This window comes from Aphelocoma coerulescens (genome assembly GCF_041296385.1).
Source record: "Aphelocoma coerulescens isolate FSJ_1873_10779 chromosome Z unlocalized genomic scaffold, UR_Acoe_1.0 ChrZ, whole genome shotgun sequence".
In the NCBI taxonomy this organism is placed as follows: Eukaryota; Metazoa; Chordata; class Aves; order Passeriformes; family Corvidae; genus Aphelocoma; species Aphelocoma coerulescens.
The window spans coordinates 42288179-42306164 of record NW_027184085.1 but is presented as its reverse complement, the minus strand read 5'-3'; the positions used below and the strand labels follow the sequence as shown (position 1 = coordinate 42306164).

Below are 17986 nucleotides of genomic sequence, written 5' to 3'. Positions count from 1 at the left end.
AGTATTTCTGCCTATTTTCAGCAGCTTTTAATTATTTCTCTGATCAGCAACTGAATTGCTGGCATATGGTTTGGAGCATGATTCAAAGCCTCACGTGGTTCCAAGGGCTCCTGTTTGAACTGAGTATTATGCCACTCCTATGCTGTTTCTATCAGACTCTCCCCAGGCTGCTTTTTGCTGCAGATTTTTTACCATGTCCCAAGTGTATATGTAGTTGAAGGACAGAGTAATCTATAAGGAGACTCTTAACTGCTGCTACTTCTGCAGCTTTGTTGAAATGAGTTTTTTTTCCTAAGAAGACTAACATAATTTTGTTCTCTCAATACTAGTACTAGTCAAACAGCATTCACTGAGTTTCCTGACCTGACAAAGATGCATGGAGAATAACAGCCCCGCTTCTGTCAGAGTAACTGACATCAGGTTACTGTTTACTTTTGCTTGTGTCCATGGTAATGGTCATATCCAGTTTAGTATAATCAGCAGTTGACTATAACATGGGAGAGGGGAGCATATGTGTGTATTTATAGTATCTAAGCTGTGTTTAAAAGTTCTTGACAGAAATAAATAAACGGAGCTAAGTAAGAGATCATACTGCTTTTGTCACCAAACCCATGCTGTTTGGAGTGTGCTTTTTTTTTTTTTTTTTTTTTTTTTGTACTGGCAAGAGAACCCTGAACTGAGACTTGAAGTGTGAGATATAGTTTCAGTAAGATACATTGCAGACTTTGTTCTGCAGGATAGGGGTATGAATTTACTCTTAAGAAAGAGGTCAAATGGAGGTTTCATATTCATTCAGCTCCTTTTGGGAATTGCTGACTTCCTACTGTGGTGGTCAAGGATCATAAAACAGGCACAGACAAAATGCTTTGATATTTTTGTCCCTTCAGGCATGATGCGATTGTTGCAAAATTACAGGTTTTGTTGTAAGAATGAAAGAATGTCACTGCAGGGAGTAGTTGGTCCTAAGACTATAATGCCTGGAAGTTGCTACCTGAAAAAAGAGATTAGAAAATATTAAGAGAATAAAAGTAGGTATTTATTTGAAGGGCCTTCAAAAGTACACCCTGGGCAGTCAAAAGGCTCCACCCAAGATGGATCCCTGGTCATGGGTTCCTCACACTTTTATGAGTTTGGTTCATTTGCATATCAGGGTTAATTGTCCGATTATATTTTCAGTTAGTGATGCAATTACCCCAAGTTTGGCCCCCTTCAGAGGCTTTTAGTTTGCACATTTTGGGGCCTGGTGTCCTTGTTGTGGAAACTTAGAGAGGCTTGTTATGTCTAACCAGGATGAGAGAACAGCAGCTAGCAGGCCACAAGAAACTTCAGAGTTACACACTAGGCAGTGCATTGAAAAATATAAAAGTTAAGACCTAAGGCATCAACTCCTCCTTCACTTTATCCACCGTAATCAAAAACTTAGATATCTTTGTGGAAGCAGAACTTGTTTCAGAGTTTGTAGACAAAATGTTGCTTTATAAATACTTAACAATAATACTGTGATAGGAAATAAAGGCCATATCTGGATAACAACTGCATGATACACTTTGTATCCATGACTTATCAAGAGTCCTGTTAAGTCATTGTCTTTTTGGGAGGAAAAGGGGAGATGCAGCTTGAGTGGTGATTAGTGGTTCCACCTTTTGGCTACCGGTACAGTCAGTCCTGCCCAACTTTCCACTGCTGAAGAGTAAGAAATATTGGTAACATTTCCCTGAAGAGATTTATCAGGGCTTTATCAGGGAGACACAGCAGAGGAAAAATGAGAAGGTTCCTAAGACAGACTGAGGTGTCATGTAAGAGGCTGCAGTAGGCACAGGTAGTGTTGGGTGATGTTGGCAAGCTGTTGTCAGGCAGCAGGTTTCCATGCTGATTTCTCCCAGCTGAATTTGTGAGGTTTTACACGTAGTCACTGACAGTTTTATCCTGCTCATGTGGTACCTGAAGGAAGGCTGGAGGTATTTGTAAGAGATTTGGGAACACGGGTGACCAAAACAGGTGTTGATATCCAAAGATAATGAAGTACAAAGTGCAGAGGAGTATTGAAGTAATACTTCAATAGTTGCTGGTATTGGAGAGGTATCTCAGACTTTTGAACCATTTAGTTACAAAAGCTGATTAAGTTTTTAGATGTCCTACTCTAGAGACATGTTTTTTTGGATTATGTTTATACATAATTTTGGTCCATCATACAGTAAATGGCATGGTGTGAATCCATCAGGTTAGTGAATCCTAGCACAGAGTCTGTGCCATTCCAGAGGAAACACGTGGCATACTGGATATTTACTCTGAGAGTGCTTGCACTCTGAAGTCCCTTTTCAGTGCTGTGACAGTTATGATCTGCAGATCAGTTCTGTATTATTTACAGGGGCTTTGGGGATGAAGTGCTGAACCACTGAGCCTTTAGGCTAGGGCTTTCGTGCCAAAATATTTATGTTGATGTAAGGGAGTGAAAGGCCCAAAGGCTCATTGAATTGAAAACTGTATTAAAATATATGTTGAAAGAGAAACTTGGCACGGACTCTCACTAGAGAGAAGAGGAAGAGAGGTTATAGCCTTGATTACTCTTATTCTGTGTTTTAATTCAAGCTTGGCAAGATCTTTTCTGCTGTCCACTACAGGAAATGAAGAGCAGGAGACAGAAGTGGGAGAAGAGAACAAACTGCCTAATTTTATGGGGTATTGCTGGATGCCAAAAATGCATGGGGACATGTATCTAGATCTATGTTGCTGTCTCAGTCTAAAGGCTTTTTAATAGATTCATCTGTCAAATTCCATTATTAGTTTACTATTTTAAATTAATGTTGGGTTTTGTTTTCTTCTTTCTGTAATGAGCTATTCAAAGGGTCCCTCATTGATACTTCTAAGGTGAGAGAGAATTGGAAGAAAAAATGGAGAAAAAATGGACCTGGGGAATGGGACAATTTCAGATTTAGAGTATTTTGAGTTTTTCCACTTTTATAAGAATATATTTTGTAAAAATCCATTGGCAGCAGAGAGACATCTGCATATAAAATCCTAACATGTCTTTTGCAGAGAAGATTACCATGAAGATGGGTTCTGTCAGCCATATAGGGGAATTGCGTGTGCACGAATCATTGGAAACAGAACCATTTATGTGGACTCCCTCCAGATGCAAGGGGAAATTGAAAACCGAATTACTGGTAAGCTTAAACATCTCTTTAGCAGGGAGAAAGAAGCATTCATACAAGTATCCAATTCAGGTATAAACAGTGCTATCATCCTTCTAGCTTTGTCAGCCAATGATGAAGACATCTTTATATTAAGGTTTAGAGGGGGTGAGCCTGTTTCCCACTTGAGCAGTTAGAACAAATTTGGAGCAAGGAAGATGAGTATCTGCGGTAACGTGTAAAGCTTCTTCCATGCCCTTAACTAAAATGTCAGACTGCTGAATTTGTAACAGCTTCTAGTTTATACTGGAGCTTTTTGCATGATGGATTCAAAAATAAGATTTTGAATTTTTTAATGGATTTGTGATACAGTGAAAAAGTACTGATTTTTAATTTTCTTGAAAAAGTGTATGGTGTCCTTCCCTTGGGTTTCTTTCCTTTTTGCATAATTCTGGCAGAGTCTGGATTTCACATTGATTTATATAAAACAAGAGTTGACCTTCCTGTGCTCTGTCTATGCTTAATCTTTCCCTGAATATAGTTTGTGTGCAGTCACAAACATGCATCCAAAACCTTAATGACTTTTAATGGGCTGTACATCAACATGGGTTTTCTTCACTGGATCTCAGTTAGCTGACATTAGCAGCTGTGACCCTGAGGTACACAAAGTAGAGCAAGCAAATGAACCCATGGAATAGAGCAAACTGTTTGTCATAATATATAGCAAATTAACTCAGTCCAGCAGGAGCTGATTTGCATCTGGCCAGATACAGCTCACTAATGGACTCTCCAACTTCAGCATAGCTAGTTGCCAAAAAGAGTTTAACTTCACTTGTCAGCTCTAACTCCCTAAAGACATTACCTTAAAGATTCATCGTTAAGCCAGAAATCCAGGTCCACTTTTTTATGTTCTTGAAAGGGTGACCGGATTCTGGGACTGGAAAAATCCAGGTGCTGACCTCTACTTATGGTATTACAACGCATTCTCCTCCCACCCTTCTCCTGTACTACATTGTAATTCCAGCCTTTTTAACATTTTGTCATTAATTAATACATACTATTGATACATTTTTTTTTCCCTAGCTACATAATCTCTGTCCTGTTTGGATGTTTTTCAGCAATATGGAAATGGTCAACTTTCTGAAATGATTAAATCTGTAACTCTGTGAATTAGGTTCATAATGTTCTTTTCAAAAACCAAAACCAAACTCAACAATTAAAAAACTGTAATATTATCCAGAAAATATTAATTGATGGAGTTGTACTTGTTTCAGAAATACGGAACATGGGCATTGATTACCTGGCTGCTGGTTTCCTAATACTACCAATTATCAGTCAGATTTCTGTGGCTAGGGTGGTGGAACTCTCTGTTCTGGAGTTGAGGAGAATTTCTGATGAAAATGTTCTCTTTCAGGAAGACACTGAGAACCACCATATAGAGCTGCCCAGCTCCTAGCTAGGCAGTAATGGCACTCTGTTAATAATACAGCATTTTCAAACTCTATACTTTTGAACGTCATATGAAACATCTTATGCAAAGTTGCCCCGAGGATTTCATAGCATTATTGGTTCTTTTAAGTCATATAAAACATGTAAAAGAAGTATTGCAGGACTGGGTGTTCTATACCCAAATGAGAGGGTATTTTTAAAATTGTAGTAACTTGTTAGGAAAAGGGGAAAAAAAACCCTGAATAATTGCTGCTGGGGTTTTGCTGAGTTTTGCCCATACCTCCTAAATGCAATTTTTGATGGTAGGTGTTAGTATTCCGATGTGTGTGGGAAGTGAGGACACCTACTGTCCAACACCAGGAACATTTAGCCAGGTTACATCTTCGGGAGTTTTCATTCTGGATTTCCATTTCCCTGCTGTATTGATGTAAGAAGTACATATTCTTTGTCTGTGTGGCCCCTCATGCCGTTTGGTCCAGGCCATGTGATTAGGTGAGAATTGCGGCCTTTGATTAAAAAAAGAATGATGTTTCCAGAGAAAAACTTTAGATGTGGCTTGGAACACTGGTAGGCCAACAATGAATAGTGCCCAGACCTGATGCTTGACCTGTGTATATGTGTCTGGCTAGCAAGCTCTCTGCTGTGCTGTTTAATATCTGTTCAATAACTAAACTATAAATTCCTTAGATGCTACCACACAGTACTGCTGGCTTTTGTACCTTCCATCAAAATAAAGATATGACTGTAAATTGTGCACCCTTCTCTCATGATGATCTAAATTCTGTAATGCAATGCCTTCCGAAAACTTAGTGTGGAGTTTCAGACAAGCAAAAGTGACTACTTCAGTCCTTCGGTTTTATTTTTTCCCTGTTAGTCTTTGGGACAAGCCTGTGTCACAACTATCTTCTGAGGCCTGATGGTCTGCTTGCATGCAGTGTTCCCAACATGACTGATAAATGTTTATATTCCTGCATTACTATTTCTGAATTAAAATAAGCAAAGGTGTAAACAGTCTAAAAGGCTGGATTTGGGGCTGCTTGTTGCATGTTTGATGTTCAGGAAGAGACTCTGGTAGCAAGTGTCCACAGGAAACAGATGATTGAAAGGAGAGAGCTGGACAAAAGAGAAAGAATTTATTTTTAGGTTGCAAATAGACTGCTGAATGACATTTTCTCTTTTTTACAGTGTGAGTTTATAGAACATGTAGTCTAGCAACTCACTCACAAATGATGCTTTCCTGGGGGAGTGAATGTTCCTTCATTTAAAGGTTGATTCAGCACTAAATACATCATGCAGACGAACATTTGTCTTTCCTTTGCAACGTGCAAGAAAACCTTGAGATAAATGTTAGTGTGTAGGTGCTGAGAGCTGAAGGGGAGAATTATGTTCCTAACTCATTATGACATTCATCTGAATGTGATCAGCATGCTGAGACTGATTACATTAATTTTCCCCAAAGCTGCTGCCTGTTACGCTTCTTATGTCTCTTACAAGCCCTGGGTCCCCAAATATTAATGGTATACTTCCTTTTGCCTGACAAGACTTGAAAAACACTTCATTTATTTATCAAAATGTCTAGAGGAGCAAGAACTTAGGTGATCCTTGTTCAGATTTTATCTAATTAGGAACTTTGGAAATACATACCAGTATCCTGGCAGGTGTATCTTGCCTTTGCTCTTGATCCTTCCAAGTTAAAATTAGCCAATTGCCTGCAGTATGAGCAATGGCAATCACGTGGATTACTTCCTGGGAACTGAGGTTCTACAAGCTCTGTACAGATGTCAAAGAGACCCTGGGATGCTGAGTTTTCTTCCTGCATTTGTCAGCTCTCCCTTACAGCAGAAATTGCCTCATTTACTTGTTGCTCAGTAGGTGTTCAGACCCTCAAGGAAAAATATGAAAGGCAAATGACATGAAAATTAAGTTGTTTCTTGTGTTGTTCGTGAACCGATACTTATCAGTACTTTTGTTCCTTCGCAGCTGCGTTCACCATGATTGGTACTTCGACACATTTGTCTGACCAATGCTCGCAGTTCGCTATACCCTCCTTCTGCCACTTTGTGTTTCCCCTGTGCGATGAGCGCTCTCGGACCCCTAAGCCACGGGAGCTGTGCCGGGATGAATGTGAAGTTCTGGAGAATGATCTCTGTAGGCAGGAGTATAACATTGCTAGGTCAAACCCTCTCATCCTGATGCAGCTACAGTTGCCTAAGTGTGAGGACCTCCCACGACCTGACACCTTGGAAGCTGCCAACTGCATAAGAATTGGGATCCCTGTGGAGAGACTGAGCCGATGTAAGTCTGGGAAAAAGTACAGCTTGTTGCTTCCATGGATTGAGGCTGAGAGACAATGCTTTATCAGCCATTCTTTTTGTAAAGAAAGTGCTGAACAACTTGTTTTTATGTTGTTAATACTGTCCATAATCTTGCACTGTTGTAAGGTATAGTTAGGATGGCAAGGAAACCTAAAGAATTCTGCTTGTATCAAAGTATATCAACCACCCTGGGCCATAAAACTCTGTGTTTACATGGCTGATTTGATGCAGATTTGCAGTGTGTTACCTCCACCTGTGGCTCAGTCCTTGCCTTTTTTGGTGAGCCTCCCCATAGATCTATTTGAGAGTTTTGTTTACCTGTCAAGAAACTTCAGATAGTTTCTTGCAGTTTCACTGGAAGATCTGTTAGGAAACGAATGAACCTAGTGTTCATTCTTTCTATGTGGAAATCCACAAAACTATTAATCCTGAAAACTGAACATGGGGTGCAGTTGTCTTTCTTTACCCACACAGGATGGGCAAAAACATTGATCTTGCTTCCATTAACATAACATAAAACAGGAGAAGAAGGGTTGTTCTGTTGTCACTAATTATTTGCAGAGAGTCTTTCTGACTACTCCATTTCATAGCAATTAATCACAACCCCGTACATTGTTCGACAAGAAAACTCCAAGAGACCACAGATGTTTAAAGTTCAAAATGTGATAAGATTATTCTGAATATCCGTTGTCTGAATCCACAGTTAGGAGCAGGAGCCATACCATGAAAGTCTAGCTCTGCACTTCTATGTTAATTCTGTAGTGTATCTGAGAAGCAGAAGTAACTGAGAACACAATGACAGAGACAATTCAGCCAGGGAAGAGGTATCAAGCAAAAGGCATGAAAACAAAACCAATAAAAATTCTGGTGAAGGTTGTCCATGATCCTCAGAGCCAGTGATGCTGCTGCTGGTGGAACTTCAATATTTGTGGAATTTGAGAGAGCTGGACTCCTGAGGGCTGCAGAGGGGAGAACAGAAAAATGGAGAAAGTAATATTGCAAACATGCAGGAAAATGCATGATTCAGCTCAGATGATGCACATAGAAGACAAGCACTCAAAAAGTATGGAGAGAGGATAACGGCAAAACAAAGAATAAAGATATGAGTCCAGCAGATAGGAAAATGATGCTTCTGAAGACAAGAAAAGCCTGAATTCTCTCTTTCTAAAGATGAAAATAAGGAAAAATAGGCAAGAGGCATTAGAAAATACAGCACTAATTTCTATAGCAAGTGAGCAGTGTGAAGAAGATGGGAAGATTATGAGAAATAAAAGTTTCCATTGTTGACATCTGAGGACTTTTCCTGAAAGGAAACTCATATCTCTAATTTAGTTTAACTTACGATGTTCTGTATCTAAAGGTCCATACATGCTCCTTAGTCTCAATTTGAATTCAGAATTGCAAATACTCATGTGTGTACCATAGAGCTGAGACATTCCAGGACAGAATCCAGAAATAACTGGGTGTAAAAGTACAGATACCCACAGAACTGAAATTTCAAAACAAACAGCTTTCATTAAGTCTTGAAGTACCCAAATTTAAGTACTTTTTTGCATACATGTTCTGTGGACTTTAACTGTTTTGGTCTTGGTGTCCCTTGATTGTTTTGTTTTTCCCAACATTTTCCCAAACCTTGTGTTTTAGATCATCAGTGCTACAACGGTTCTGGAGCTGACTACAGAGGGACCGTCAGCGTAACCAAGTCTGGCCATACTTGCCAGCTCTGGGACTCACAGAGTCCCCACAACCATGATCTGACAAGCACACAGTTTCCAGAGCTAGGTGGAGGACATGCATATTGTCGAAATCCTGGAGGTCAAATGGATGGTCCCTGGTGTTTTACAAAGAATAAAAACGTACGCATGGAACTGTGTGACATACCTTCTTGTAGTATGTATTCTCTTTCTTTTTTCCCCTACTACTGTCCCAAATCCTGGGTAATTTTGTATGTTCCTGATTATTACAAGTACAATTCATTTAAGAGGTTTATGCTTTTAGATGTTTAACTTGCGGCAACTTTGTTTTGTATTGTAATTGTTTAATGTTTTCTGGAGATCAGAGCTTTTGAGATACTGTGACGCTTTTTATTATATATTGGAGGCTTAGTCTGAGGTAATAATTAATGATAATGCTGAAGTTTGTATTTTGACCTGTCAAATGACAGATTGCATATGCAAATCACCTGTATGTGTTTGGTTTGCTCATGCTGCTCAAGGGTACATTGCTCTTGCTCTGTATGACATCTTGCAGGCAGCAAGAATTTTCAAATCCTATAGAGGGAGATATAGCACCATGCGTGGTTGGAAAGAAACCGTTTGAAGTGCAGAAACAGAGCAGTTTGAAGGTCATATAGCAGATGATCTTATCAGAAAAGTGCTGTACTAGCTGCTAGTGGCTCTGTACTGCACAGCTATTTGCAAAAATAAAAAGTACAACTCTCATAGCTTAGTACTGTTCTTAGTACATTTTCCCTGTACTGGTACAGACTGCACACATTAATAATGGTCTTTGGAAAGACTGTCCTTGGATATGACAGTTAATACTGTGCTTCATTAGGAAGAAAAGCATGTTTCCTGAAGCAAGATACGTGTGCGTCATGGAAGCCATAAAAGTGGATTACATGGATCTCTAAAACTGCTCAGAACTAATATGAGATTTCTTGGTTACTTCACTTTTTTGCAGTAACATGATTTGACATTTGTAATAAATTTCTACATTGCATGTACCAAAGGGTGAAGATAACACTGGGATGTGGTTGTGGTAGAAGCAGTTGCCACGAATAGCAAAACCACAGGTTACAGAAAACATCCCAGGCAGTTCCAGCAAACATTTTGGACATCACTATGCTTTTCTAGAGTCTCTAAGTATTAAGTGAAGAAGTATTTTAGGAAGGTTCCAGAACTAAGTGTACTGATGGCTCTTTCATGTCTGCTTCACTCTAATATAAAAGCTCTGCCATTCTAATAAGTACAGAACAATTAATATCTCTACCAACAAGAAGTGAAATTTATTTTATTCTGGGCAGAAGTAGCACTGGTAGAGGTAAAAAATGGGCCAGGTGTTAATGAAATGTCTGAAGCAATGAGAGTGGGTCAGACTGTGGTGTTGTGCTGGGTCATATTGAGTTCACTGGTTCATATATTGTGATAGAGACTGCTCACTTGTTTTTTATACCCTGAACAGGACAATGAAATGATATTCTGGTCTGTGTTCTGCAGTTTCCTCAATGGGAGGCCTCAAAAATAAAGTAAAATTAACCACATACTGTTACAGGCTACACTTTAAATGTGGGGCTCCTAGTTTATCTTCATATTGCTAATTGCTATATCCATTCAAACCTTTTTGAAATATGTAATAGAAAATTACAAAGAAGGGGGAGAGGGTAATGTGACTTCTGCTTTCAGGGTATAGTTTCTCTTTGTTTAAAATACAGTATTAATAATCATAATAATTTGCTTTACTATCAAATACCTTAAAAATACTTATTGTAAGCAATGAGCATTTCTGTGCTTGACAGGTCCACGTGACAACAGCAAAATGGGAATCCTCTACATCCTTGTTCCCAGCATAGCCATCCCCCTGGTGATAGCCTGCCTTTTTTTCCTGGTCTGCATGTGCAGAAACAAGCAGAAGGCATCTGCTGCTACACCACAGCGCCGCCAGCTGATGGCATCTCCCAGTCAAGACATGGAAATGCCGCTCATTAATCAACACAAACAGGTATTTCTTACACAATTTGCTTAGGCCCACATATTTCCAAAGTGCCATGATTTTCAGCATCTCAGGTTGTCTGTGACTGAATCGAGCCATGTTGTTGGGGACCTAATTTTCATACTGTGCAGGCCACCTACTTCAGGGAAAACCAGGTCTTGCACTTCGTAGCTGTATCTAGAAATCCTGGCCTGAGACAACAGCTTTCATTACACAGTATTTAATGTCATTTGTCTTTACCCATCAATTGCCATTCTGCCTGTTACCTGAGTGACTGGAAAAGTGGTTGTTCCTGATCCAGTCTTCAGCCTACAGCTCATTTTTGCTCCTGGTAATCCTCTTTGTCTGTTTAAAGCATGATGCGTGGTGGGGTTTCTTGTTCTAATCCTTCAGCTCAAGACCTCTGGTGTTCTGACCCATAAGTGAATGGAGAGCTAAGATGGGGTGCAACATGTTTCCAAGGCTGTGTATCACAAAGGATGTTGAAAGGAAAATGGCTTTGAACTCATGTCTACAGATGTCAGCTCCTGCCTAGGATTTTCTGGGTCAGCTGACTGATCTCTGCACTAAAATCATGTTCAGAGCTAATGTTGAATTTTTAATCACAGCATTTACAAGATGCAACCTCTAAAAACCAATGCTTACTTTGGAACAATCGGCAACATCTGCTCGGGAAACTGTAGAATATTTGATGAATATTACCAGTTGTAACAAATTGCTTTGATTTTTTGTGTTAATGTGAATATTTAAAGGCTGCCTCTGAACTGTTCTGGAAATTTTCCAGCCCAGTCTACAGCCTGTTGGACACTAAAATCAGAGATTGTTCCCAAATCACCTGCTAAAACATCTTCCCAGTCTGTCCTGCTGCCTCATGCTGTGGTGCCCTGTGTGTGAACCTGCACCTCACTTGGTCAGGGACTCCTCCATCCCATGCTGGTCAGGACAGACCCATTACATCACCATCACAAACTCCCTTGCTTCCCTTTCCAGCTGCAGGAGGAAGGCTCTGGGGATTTCTCACTCCTGGGTTTGCAACCTTTTCCTTCAAGTACCAGAGAGAAATTCCTTCTTCTTTCTGCTCCAATTTTCACTCCTCTTTGTTGAAGCAAACTCAAGGTTCCTCAGCAGGGGTACTGTGCTGCCCCATGGGCAGGGGCTCTTCCTGTAGTGCAACAGAGAAGAAAGGGCATTACCTGCTACTCCAGACCTGAAAGAGAGAGGTTTTGTTCCTTCTTCTGCTGGAAAGGATGTTTCAGTTCACTCTGAGACTGCCACCTCCTCAGCTACCTTGCTTTTCAGACAGACCTCCACTGGGCAGTTCAGGGCTGGTCTGCAGGGAAAGTACAGATGCAGTTAACAGATGTCATTGCTTGACAGATTTCCTCTGAACCCCGTATTCATTGAGCTTGCAGGAAATGTGGCCACTCCTTTGTAAAAATAATTATATCCATTATCCTTCAGTATAATTCAATTTATGCTTCTGGTAATAGTGTAACTGATTTCAAGGTTAACTGTGAAATCAATATACTGGTGTGAAAACACACGAAAAACCTGAAAAGTCATTTTGGTCCAATTTGTCTTCCATTTGGAGGTCTAACCACTGGGAGATTTTCTTTAATAAGAGATTCTGTTGCTCAGAAAACATTGTGATTTTTTTACTGACTGTCTTTACTTCATTTCAGGCTAAGCTTAAAGAAATTAATCTGTCCACTGTGCGGTTTATGGAGGAACTAGGAGAAGAGAGGTTTGGCAAAGTCTACAAGGGGCATCTCTTTGGTACAGCACCAGGTGAACAGACACAAGCCGTTGCTATTAAGACGCTTAAAGACAAAGCAGAACTGGCTCTTCGGGAAGAATTTAAACATGAGGCAATGATGAGATCACGATTACAGCACCCAAACATAGTTTGTTTGCTGGGAATAGTGACAAAGGAACAACCTATAAGTATGATATTTAGTTATTGTTCCCACAGTGATCTCCATGAGTTCTTGGTGATGAGATCTCCCCATTCAGATGTTGGCAGCACTGATGATGACAAGACAGTAAAATCCACCCTAGAACCAGCAGACTTTTTTCACATTGTGACTCAGATAGCTGCAGGAATGGAATACCTTTCTAGCCACCATGTTGTCCACAAGGACTTGGCCACTAGAAATATACTGGTGTTCGATAAACTGAATGTGAAAATATCTGATTTGGGCCTTTTCAGGGAAGTTTATGCTGCTGATTACTACAAACTGATGGGAAATTCCCTTCTTCCTATCCGGTGGATGTCCCCTGAGGCTATTATGTATGGCAAGTTCTCTATCGATTCGGATATATGGTCATATGGAGTTGTGTTATGGGAAGTTTTCAGCTATGGCCTACAGCCTTACTGTGGTTATTCTAACCAGGATGTCATTGAGATGATCAGGAACCGACAGGTTTTGCCATGTCCTGATGACTGCCCCACATGGATATACACTTTGATGTTGGAGTGTTGGAATGAATTTCCCAACAGAAGACCAAGATTTAAGGATATACATAATAGACTAAGAACATGGGGAAACCTTTCTAATTACAACAGCTCAGCGCAAACTTCTGGGGCAAGCAACACCACACAAACAAGTTCTCTCAGCACAAGCCCTGTTAGCAATGTCAGCAATGCTAGATACATTGGACCAAAGCAGAAAGCTCCAGCCTTCCCTCAACCTCAGTTCATACAAATGAAAGGCCAGATGAGGCCAATGGTCCCACCTCCTCAGCTCTACATTCCAGTCAATGGTTACCAGCCAATGCCTGCCTATGGTGCTTACTTGCCAAATTTTTATCCCGTCCAGATTCCAATGCAAATGGCTCCTCAGCAAATACCCCCCCAGATCATTCCCAAACCAGGCTCCCACCACAGCGGGAGTGGATCTACCAGCACAGGCTATGTAACAACAGCACCTTCCAATGCGTCGGTGGCCGACAGGGCTGCTCTGCTGTCAGAAGGCACGGATGACACACACAATGGAACGGAAGATATTGCCCAGAACCCTGTCCAGGAGGAGGAGGAAGAAGAGGGCTCTGTGCCTGAAACAGAATTGCTGGGTGATAATGACACACTTCAGATGGACGAAGCAGAAATTCAATCAGAAGCCTAAGGAATTTGGCCTCATTGCTAAGAATTCCATGTCGCTTCCATGCATGGAGACAGTAGATCCTTAGGCTTAATAGAGTGATTTTGATCTGACTCAAAGAAACAAAACTAAAAAGAACAACACCCATTTAAAGTGCAGCAGTAATGACATACCAGGTTTAATGACCATTGCCGCCATCAGATTTTTCAAATATGATGGTATAGAATTGCTGGGTTTAATCTTTTTACTGTCCTACAGTTCTTGAGAGAAGCTGCTTTTCAAATATGTACTGTTGCTGTGCAACATATTGCAGAGTAGCATTGCACATCATGTATATCATGATATGTGAGTGTAATGTTAGTGAATTATGCCTAAACCAATAACACAAAAAGGAATCCAGCTGGTTGCAGAACTGCTCTAAGCATAAAGAAGTACCCTGGATGTGATGGACAGCTTAGTTTGTAGTATTTATCTCTTCGACAAAATGGACACAAGATTGTTGTTTGCTTTTTGAGTCAGAAAAACTAAGTTGAGAATAATGATCTGTGTTTGTATTACAATAACAAGAAAAGGGGGGAAACTGAACATAAAACTGACTGTGCTGAGTAAGACCACAGGTCTGTTCAGCCCAGCAGCATGTCTTGAAAGACCGTCGATAATGTCTGCCCAGGGACAGACTGCAAGGGCAACTTCCCTTGTAGAATTTTCCCAGGGTATTTCCCCCGCCTCCAGCAATTTGTGGCTTAGGGTCTTCCCAAGCCTGAAGTGGATTTTTTTTTCCTTCTAAATAGCCCTTGATGGAATTTTCTATCGTGAATTTATCCAAATGATTTTGAACTCACATAAAGTTAGAGTATCCACAAGAGCTTGTGGAATAACATGAGAGGAGAAAGGATGGTTTTCTTTCATCACTTCGGGTGAGTGACTGTGACAGAAGCTTCCCAATGAGATCATCTGACTGCATTTATGGATGAGAGTATTCCGTCTCTGCTGTGTATTTTCAGCAGCAAACAGCCTTAATACACTGTTAACCAAAAATGGGGATATTGTAGGGGATATTATAGGTGTGCACTAACTTAATAAATCCAACTTTAACTTCATATTGGTTATCAAGTATAGAAAAGGTCTCCACATGTATGTTCCTACATTGTAAAAGTGTTGGGTTTTGTGCGGGGTTATAGACTTACTTGATTTACCACAGTTACTGCTGGATTGCATGTGAAACCATGTTTTTTTCCTGACTTTTTAATAAAAATTATCTTTGAACTTTAGAAGACCAAAATAAGCAATACTGTACAAGGTGCTGTTTTTGTGCTTCTATTTGCAGGATGAATCATGTACAGACCTTTAAATGTAATTTATGTTTTACTGCATTTTATATACATTTTTTCATTGAAATATTTGGACTTTTGAATGAATGACTTTATAACTTAACCATTTACAATATTCACATGTGGTGCAGTTTTATAGTATTGCTGTTTCATTTTGTTAAACATGCAGACAGGTCCATACATTTCATGACCCCTTTCTGTAATACAAGCAGTACACATTCTCATTGTAGCATTGTAGCCAACACACTCTATAGCTATAAGTTGTACATCCAACATGGATTATTCAATAAAGTGATACAAAAGGTATGATGAAGTATATTATCCTACAGCCGCTGTTTTGTTATGGTACTTTGTGGAAATAGAAGTGGCCACAGTTGCTTAAGTCACAGGTTTCACACCTAAACTGCAACTTTTATTTTATTACATTGGGATTCACTTGTAAGTCGTGTATCATTGTGATCCACACCCTGTGTTCAAGGTATGGCAGCATTACTTATTTCCAGCATTTCACCTGGACTTGGAAATGCACTGGTAGGAATAAAATATGAAAGCTTTATTACTTGTGTTAATATAATGCAGCTTTGGGTGCTTTTACTAAATAAAGGATAAATAAAAAAGAAAAAAAAAGGTGAAATTTATTTACATGAAGTTCTTTGTTTTTTCTAGGTTTCTTGATCTCAGATAAATGAACTTGATAAATCAACTACATTGTCTTTCTTTGTTTCTTTGCTAAATTACTTCAGAGTAGTGGAGAGTAAATGGTCCAGTTACACCACAGATTTGTCAGTGAGAGAAAAGATGTAGTAAGTGAATGAGAGGCAGTCAATGGAAGCTTCTGTACAGCACTGTCTGAAGTTCAGCCTGTTTCTAGTAGTCAAAGAACATTACAACTTTGCATGCTTTGAACACAGTTTGGGAAACTCCTAATTGTCTTCTTTAAGCCTCATAAATTCACTACAGACAGAAAACAAAAGGTCAGATTCCTATACTGATTTTCCCATCCCCACTAATGTAGCTGTGCTCTCAAAGTTGTAGTTGAGGAGCAATACATAATTTTCTTAGGTCAGCCTTGGTAATACACACAGTACTGCAGAGGGGTATTCCCCCTCTGTGGATGTGGGTAAACTCGTCTGAGCTGCCAGGATTGGAGCCATGACAGAATGCAATCACCTCCTTTGCACTTCAGGTGAGCATTGCTGCACAAGCACCACTGCCAACATGTTAGTGGCTACTCTAAGTCATATGGATTGGCAGTAACTTCTTGTTCTGCAGCTTCCCAGACTGCTCTTGCCCGTGATATCTGCTGGACAGTCCCACCTCGTGTCAGAGTCTGCCTTTCCTCCTCAGGACTTGGAAGCAAGGCCAAGGGAAATCAGGGAAGGAAGAGGAGGTAAGTGGAAAGGACAAGGTGGTAAGGTGGCAATAATGAGGGAAGGGTTGGGGCTGGGGTCAGAAAAACCCAGCACAATACTTCTCAATTGGGCTTGCAAATGTACTTCTTCCTGCCAAGTCCAGCAAAGCTGGGACTTTTTTTGAGGGTGGAACAGTTTTTCTAGGCAGCAAATACAGGTCTCAATGTCCAGGAAAGGGCAAGGTGCTTTTGAGAAAACTGTGGGGTGCTTCAAAAGTTTTCTCTTGCTTCTAGTACCCTTCTCTGTCTATATGATTTTCATAAGAAGACTGGGTCTGACCTTAGAAAAAGTGGATTGAGCATTGACACTGTCCACAGCAGCCCACTGGTGAGGCCGGAAGGTCCCTGTTTGCAAAAGCATGTGGGGTAGATGGGAAATGGATTTGCAATGACAGCACAGGAAAACTGAGTAATGGTTCCTATACTGAATGGGGAAACTGCCTATAGATGTGTCACTAGCTCCAGTTTGACTCCTGTTCTGATATTGGCCGAGATCTGCATTATTGCTGGGTCTTTTCTTCTGTTTTACCCATTGAGAATATAGGGAAGACAAAGATATAAAGACTGCAGTATAGGCAGCTGTGTAAGAGCAGATTCACCCACACTAGGTACAAACATTATTACAAACTTTGGTAGCCAGGTTCATTCCTTCATCTAAATGTCACTACTCTTAGTTGCATCTGGTGATTTCCCTAAAGACTCATCCAGAGGAACAAGCTCCCTGCTGAGATAAGAATCCTTTGCTTCCTGTATCTGCCATGGCTGTGAACATCGTAGTGAGTCATAGGGAATTTACTTCACAGTAACAGTACCTCAAACTTTTATTAGAGAGATGAATTTGAGGTTTTTTTCTCACTTATTATCTAAGGAGTTCATCAGATTTCAGTGGCTTTTGTCTTCAGAGGAATCACCTCACTTCAGCTATGTTGGAATTAAGGGGAAACATCTGATGCTTTCTGGAAAAGAGCTCAGGAACGTTTGCTGAGTTGGAGCACTCTCAAAAGATGTCAGACCTTGAGGTGTTTGACAGAACAGATGTAAAGAGGAGGAACACCCAGTTGCAAGTACAGTAGTATCTTCAAATAAACCTTAAGTCATAGTTTCACCATGCACAGAAAGTTATTCTCTTTCTAGACAGGCAAATGATACTGCTAACTGTTCTCCAATACAGCATTTCAGTTATCCAAAATACGAAGAAAAAATCAGTGGGCAAAACCATCCTCTTTTTGAGGAGGGGGACTAAATTCATACTGTACGGAACAGTGTATGTTCCTGTTCTATAAATAAATCTACAAAATGTTAGTGGAATCCATTACTAGAATCAAGTTTTGAGGAGTTGCTCAAACAGTGGAAAAGTGATATTAGAAGACTAGTAGCACACAGCACAAACAATGACATGGCCCAGTGTATGATTTTAGTTCCACCTTACCAGAAAACTGAATTTTGTTACTTGTTTTTCAAAAGGGACCCTATATAGTCTCTGTTTTGCACAGCTTCCAGATAGGACAAGTTTTTGTCTCCTTCAATCACCAATATG

At 40.1% G+C, this 17986-nt stretch overlaps 1 protein-coding gene across 3 annotated transcripts in view; it reads left to right on the top strand.

Annotated features, from left to right (window-relative positions):
• Window positions 1-15676, top strand: part of ROR2 (receptor tyrosine kinase like orphan receptor 2) — a 144890-nt gene extending 129214 nt beyond the window's left edge. For all 3 annotated transcript variants that reach the window (XM_069001856.1, XM_069001857.1, XM_069001858.1), the window contains exons 5-9: window positions 3037-3164; window positions 6561-6875; window positions 8540-8785; window positions 10413-10615; window positions 12289-15676. In XM_069001856.1, coding sequence (XP_068857957.1) covers window positions 3037-3164; window positions 6561-6875; window positions 8540-8785; window positions 10413-10615; window positions 12289-13731 — 2335 coding nt within the window. In that variant the 3' untranslated portion in view covers window positions 13732-15676. The remainder of the gene's footprint in view (window positions 1-3036; window positions 3165-6560; window positions 6876-8539; window positions 8786-10412; window positions 10616-12288) is intronic.
• The last annotated feature ends 2310 nt before the right edge of the window (window positions 15677-17986 follow it).